This window comes from Poecilia formosa, unplaced genomic scaffold (genome assembly GCF_000485575.1).
Source record: "Poecilia formosa unplaced genomic scaffold, Poecilia_formosa-5.1.2 Scaffold112, whole genome shotgun sequence".
Lineage (NCBI taxonomy): Eukaryota > Metazoa > Chordata > Actinopteri > Cyprinodontiformes > Poeciliidae > Poecilia > Poecilia formosa.
The window spans coordinates 1372221-1378515 of NW_006800051.1; the positions used below are offsets into that span (position 1 = coordinate 1372221).

At 42.6% G+C, this 6295-nt stretch overlaps 1 protein-coding gene across 2 annotated transcripts in view; it reads left to right on the forward strand.

The window, feature by feature from the left end:
* The window catches only part of myo1g (myosin IG), a 49052-nt gene that overhangs the window by 24703 nt on the left and 18054 nt on the right, over nt 1–6295 (forward strand). For both annotated transcript variants that reach the window (XM_007560035.2, XM_016675367.1), the window contains 5 exons: nt 1293–1500; nt 1824–2047; nt 2482–2626; nt 4075–4179; nt 4531–4644. In XM_007560035.2, coding sequence (XP_007560097.2) covers nt 1293–1500; nt 1824–2047; nt 2482–2626; nt 4075–4179; nt 4531–4644 — 796 coding nt within the window. The remainder of the gene's footprint in view (nt 1–1292; nt 1501–1823; nt 2048–2481; nt 2627–4074; nt 4180–4530; nt 4645–6295) is intronic.

Sequence of the window (6295 nt, forward strand, 5' to 3'; positions counted from 1 at the left end):
AATACAAAATCTCTGGAAAATAAAATATTATGTATGTTGTTTTGAAAAACAATGGAATATAAGCACTTTTATCAAATCTTTATTGTAAGTCACGTAAGTCCTTCTTAAATCCATGGAAACTCAACAGTTTGTAAGGTAGGTGAGTTAGCTCAGCAGGTTAGAGCACCGTGCTGGTAATGCTGAGGTCGTCGGTTCAAACCCCGTATGGGGCAATTCATGTCTAAGGTCTTTCACACAATCAACACTTCAAAATAAAAAAGGGTTCAAAAATAAAATCAACACTTCAATATAAATAAGGGTTCAATAATAACATCAACACTTCAATATAAATAAAGGTTCAAAAGCAACACTTTACAATTACAATCTGTTTAATTTGTGATGGGATCTGGATTCACAGTGAATATTAACTAAAATGCAACTAAATAGCCGATGTTAATATGATTGTAATTTCACGGATAAAAATAGTACATGACCGATTTGATTTATGTTGTCGGTCAAGATAACGGATAACAAAAAAAGTCTAGCGCCACCTGCCGCCCTGACACCAACTCACACATCTTCATTCACAGTCTGACTTGTAAATCGATGTTTCTTTTCTTGGACGTTTTCATGTTAGCTTGTCCATGTCTCAGTTTTATTCGCTGGAAAAAAATCAATCAGCAGCTTGAGGTGACTCTGCTGCTCCCTAGTGGCGAGAAGCCATAATGTTGGCTGGTAACAATCAAAATGCATTATGGGAGATGTAGTTTGTAGTCAATTTGTGCTCAAAACCTATTTTAAGTCAATCATCGGCCCATAAAATGCTGGGGGGCCACATGTGAGTTTGACACATTTGCTTTAGATGGTAGCAACGCTTTTTACTTTTTTACTATATTTTAATTTGCAGTTCTATCAGACTGTGAAAATGTTAAATGTTTTTTTTTATGTTGGTCACAACTAGGGCTGGATAAATAAGTCAATAACTATATATATATAGTTTTTGGTGTTGGTGTGTTGTTTTGTATATAAATACAAAACAAGGAAACTACAACACAATTATCATGAAAAGTACAAGAAGTCATTAAAACTAACCCTTCACTTGGATGGAAAAACACGACAGATGCTTGTTATTCAAAATGTTTGCAGATCTGATGTTTTTATGAACAGATTCTTTGTTTTTTAAATAAAGCAGAAGTCAGTTCACAGAACATCGATCCAGTTTCACCCAAAATAACGAGCTAATCTTTGTTTCGGCTCATAAATGATTAATAAATGGATACGTTGTATTAATGATGAGTTTTGCTAATGCTCAGGTATAAAATGACATGCGAGTACACCTGGCCGAACCACCTGATGGCCACGGACCGGGAGGCGGTGGAGGCCATCATCACGCAGCACGGTTTCCAGGGCGACGTGGCGTACGGCCAGACGAAGCTGTTCGTTCGGACGCCGCGTACGCTCTTCACCCTGGAGCAGGAGAGAGCCACCCTCGTCCCCATCCTGGTGCTCTTCCTGCAGAAGGTCCTGCATCTTCATGACGCTTCAGATTTCTGCTGAAACCTTTCCTGTTCCACAATGTTCTGATCTGACGGCCTAATCATGTGATTCAGAGCTAATTTACTCCAATCACAGGCAATCACTCTGTCTCATGAATATTTGCTTCTGCCACTTTGAATCCTAATTTTCTGAAACAATAATTGGGAAAATTAATAAGATCCAGATCAGTTGTGTTAAAGTCGGTTACCAGGCGCCTCCATCTCCTCCCTGACCTACTTTCAGCCGTCTGGATCCAAAGGAAGGAAAACGTTTCCGTCGGTGAATTTTTTTATTCCCTCGCCCATCAGGTTTGGCGAGGCGCTCTCGCTCGCCTGCGCTGCAGGCGGATGCGCGCCATCTACACCATCATGGGATGCTACAAGCGCTACAAGGTCAAGGCCCACTTCTGGGAGGTGGAGCGCCGGTTCGCGAGCGTGCGGACGATGCCGGACTATGGGAAGAGCGTGGAGTGGCCGGCGCCGCCCGCAGCTCTGGCCCAGTTTCACAGCATCACAACCATGCTGCATCGCAGGTGAGGCTGCACACCGGAAACGGCTGAAAGCCAAACCACATTTAAATCCACAGCTGGTGAATATATGACAGTCTGCTGCGGCTGAACGTCAGGAACCCAGAAAACTAAACATTCAGCTTCAAACGAAACATTTAGCCAGAAAGATACATATTTAATTAGCAGGCTAAACATTTACTAAATATTTATGTCAAAGATAGTTATCAAGCAAAATATTTGGAATATTTTGATTTGAAGCTAAATATTTAGTTAACTAACTAAATTCAAAACAAATATTTACTTAATAAGCCACATTATTATTATTCAACACTCAGCTTGAAGCTAAATATTTAGTTTTGAAGCCAGTTTAAAAAGGAAAACGATTTAGTTGAACAGCTGCTGGTGTGTTTCAGAGTTTTGTCTCGCTGGTTTGGACCCTGGCTGGTCGTTGTTTCCAGGTGGTGGGCGCGGCAGATCGTGAAGAACATCCCTCCGTCTGACATGTTGGAGGTTCGGGCCAAAGTGGCGGCGCTGACGTCTCTGAGCGGGGAGAGGAAGGACTGGGGCGTCGGCCGAGCCTGGGAGAGAGACTACCTGTCAAACGTGAGAACGTTTAACGCCATAGCTTCGGTTGATTAATTACATAGATTTTATGGTGCTCCATGTGGGTTTGACCTGAAACATTTTCAGAGTAAAAACAGGGAAAATCCGCTGAGCTTGTTTCCTGCTGCAGGCAGAACTTCCCCTCGTCTCGGTAAACAAGCCCTGAATGACCAGCAGTGTAAAGGATCACAGAAACGGTCTGTTGTTGTGGATGTATGCGGCGCATGTGACGCGCCTCGGGCTGGCCCGGCTCCCTCTGATGGGTCCCGCCGTTTCCCGGTTAGCTGTTTGTTGGCGGCTGTGAATTGGGCCGCGGGCCGCTGCAGCGTGACCGGGGCCTGAGCTCCTCCGCTCGGCCGGCCCGTGACTCTCCTGCGGGGCTTCATGTGACGCCGCCGCTCCCCAGTGACCCACTCTGATCCCGAATCATGACCTGAACGTGTCTGAAGACGGATGTTCTCAGGAGGATGAAAACAAAACATCAGAGCGGATGATTTATCATCTACCAGCTAACCGCAGTCCCGCTGCACAGATTGCCGTTTCTGGCTGACCGCAGATTACCGATCTTTAAAAAGCCTGACCTGACGATTCCTATTTTAGCCAATATCCTGTTTTTTGTCTGAAATGTTGTTAAATAAATCAAGAACGTTTCTGAGTTGGTAACAGTGGGGCGACTGTTGCTGACTGCAGACCTGAGCTGGTGGGCCGGTCAAACCTCCCACTGCAGAGCGGAAGAGGACGGAGGCCGATTTTTAGACTTTGGTGAGGAAGATAAAACCGGTGAATAAAATCGGCTTCACATGATCTCCTGAAATTAAGAGAATCGGTGCTGATAAATCGATTCACCTCTAAATTCAGCTGATGGAAACAGTGGAAAACATGAAGCCGTCCATTTAAAACACATAAAGGTGCATCCAGAATGAATCGGTTCATTTTACAGAATCTAGAATGGAAAGTTTTCTAACCTTTTGGATAAATTTGGACCAGAATGGAAAACGGTAAAGTTTGGACAGTTACGTTATGATTTCCATCCATCCAACTGTCTGTCTTTAGTTTTTGCATTGTTTATTTTTAAAGTTTGACAATTATAAGATTAAATTAAGACTAAACTAATAAGATGCAGAACAACCCATTTCCTTCCTGGAGGTTTTAGGTTCTGATCGGAATGACAGAATGACCCGAACTAAACCGAATCGTCTCCTTTTCTGTCTCTGTCTGGATTTCTGACATTTATGCACATTAAAATGCAAAACAGCCACAATCCTCTGACTCTGAATTAAAATCTGAAGTTTCTTCTGCTCCTCTGACTTCGTGACACCAGCTCTGGTCTGCTGGTATTAATGCCATAAAAGGCTTCAGGATCTGGAAAAGGTCAGGCCTGCTGCAGCTGCTGCTGCTGCAGCTGCTGCTGCAGCCGACATGCTAACGCAGCCGTTTGGTCTCTGCAGGCGCGGGACTCTCCTCACACCAGCGCCGCCTTCATCAGAGTCTCCAAAGAGCTGAAGAACAAAGACGGCTACGGCCAGGTCGTCTTCTCCGCTTTCTGCAGGAAGGTACGGCTCCCGTTGGGGTCAAAGGTCTCATCACCGCTTCCACAAATCTGTGGGATGTTCTCCTTTAGCGCTAACTGCTAAAGATCAAAACATGAATATATGCTAAAACTGAAAATTATGATGCAGTAAAACTGGATTTAAAGCTTCAGTTGGTTTTTATTTTTGTTTTAGTGATTAGCGTTAAATTAGAACATTAAATACTAAATTGTTTTAGTCTAGTTTCTTGGTGTTTTCACCAGAAACTAGACTAAAATACCTGGTAAAATGTGATATTTTTGCAGTGAATGCTTATTAATTTAGATCTTTAAACGACGGCGAGAAGCTCAGAAACGTTTCTTCTGTTCTCTGCAGATGAACAGGTTCAACAAAAGCACAGACCGAGCGCTGCTCATCACGGACAAGTTCGTCTACAAATTGGAGCCGAAGAAGCAGTACAAGGTTCTGAAAAGGCTTCCTCTGGACTCGGTGAGTGAGCTCAGACAAACGGCGCCGCGTTCGCTGCGGACTCTCCTGCGAATAAATTAACTCACCAGTGTTTCATCTCCAAGGACGAAGGCGTTGTTACTCTGTGTTTCGGTTTTAATCATTAAATCTCATTAAAAATCGGTTACAGCGCCTCGCAAAAATATTCATATTGGAATTCAAAGCAGTGAGTTAAATCTGTTAAACCCTGAATGGTGATTATTTCTGTGCTGCTAAAGTTGTTTCCCCGTGCAGAAGGAAGCTTTAAGGGCTGTGAATGCTCTTCATGATCCACTTTCCTTCCCGCTGCTGTCCAGCTTCGCTTCAAGCTTGAATCGTTTTTACGTCCAGAGAGCAGAAATAAAAGCCTCTCCGGGCCGCAGCTGCAGACCCAGATCAGACGGGAACCGATGTGGGTCAGACTCCGTTTCCTGTGCAACCAAACCACCTGCAACACCAGCCCAGTAACAACCAGAACACCCAAACTGACAAACCCAGGTCCATTAATCTGATTATTGATCTGATTAGTTGGTTATGGAGAGTTTCTGAGCGGTTCTTTTGGGCCTGATGTGTCTCAGGTTGAGTTTAAAGTTTTCAGAAACTGGTTCAGTTTGTGGCTTGATCTGAGAAACTGGACCAGAGGCCTCACAGGACTTCTGGTTCTGAAAGGAAAGGCCAGTTTATTTCATCTGAAAATGGCTTCAGATACTTTTACATTAGAGTCTCCCTTTTATTTTGCTTTCTAACATGTTAGCCTCTTTGCTTTATATTTGCTTTTCATATGGCTTTTAGTGCAACACCTTCAGTTGTACAAAGTAAACAAACTGATTACATTTTTGTTTAGGAAGCGCCCCACAGATAAGATCAAATATAAGCCATTTGAACCCCTCTGTCTTCCTTTTTACACATTATTCTTTATTTAAAGAAAAGAAAAACAATTATATATAAATGACATGAAATATATACATTCTTACAGAAAGAAAAGCACTTTAAAAAATAATAAAGAAGCCAGAACAATTTATTTCACAGCAGAGGTAAAGTACCATCAGTCAAACATACGTCCATCAAAAGCAGTAAACATTTTCACATTAAAGACCATTTTTTGTTTGTTTTCCACATTTTTGTTAATAATAATAATAATAATAATAATAATAATAATAATAATAATAATAATAATAAACAGAATTTGCCTACAGTAAGTCGTTTTTTAAAACCCTGAAAGAAAACCTGAATATCAGAGCTCCTAATTTAATCTCCATTATTGAACACAAGCTGTAAGTTTGGTTTGACTTTAATATCAGAAAACTGAGGGAATATTTGTAATTTAAGCTTAAATCTGAAGGTTTTCTCTCTGGTTCTGTGATTATGAAGGTTTGCATCTCGGCTAATGCTAACTCCACTACAGGCTAACACCTAGCGCCTGCATCGGGCTTAATGAGTCGACACACAGCTGTTTGAGCCGCAGGTTAAAAACCGTCATTATGCTGCAGCAGAGCCGCTAAAGATAGAGCCGCTCCGCACTCAGCTGAGGCCGGGCAGCAGATTATCAGGGCAGAACAAACGCAGAGCCTGGACAGAAACCGCCTCTGGTTCTGGTTCTGGTTCCTGAACCTGGACAGAAACCGCCTCTGGTTCTGGTTCTGGTTCCTGAACC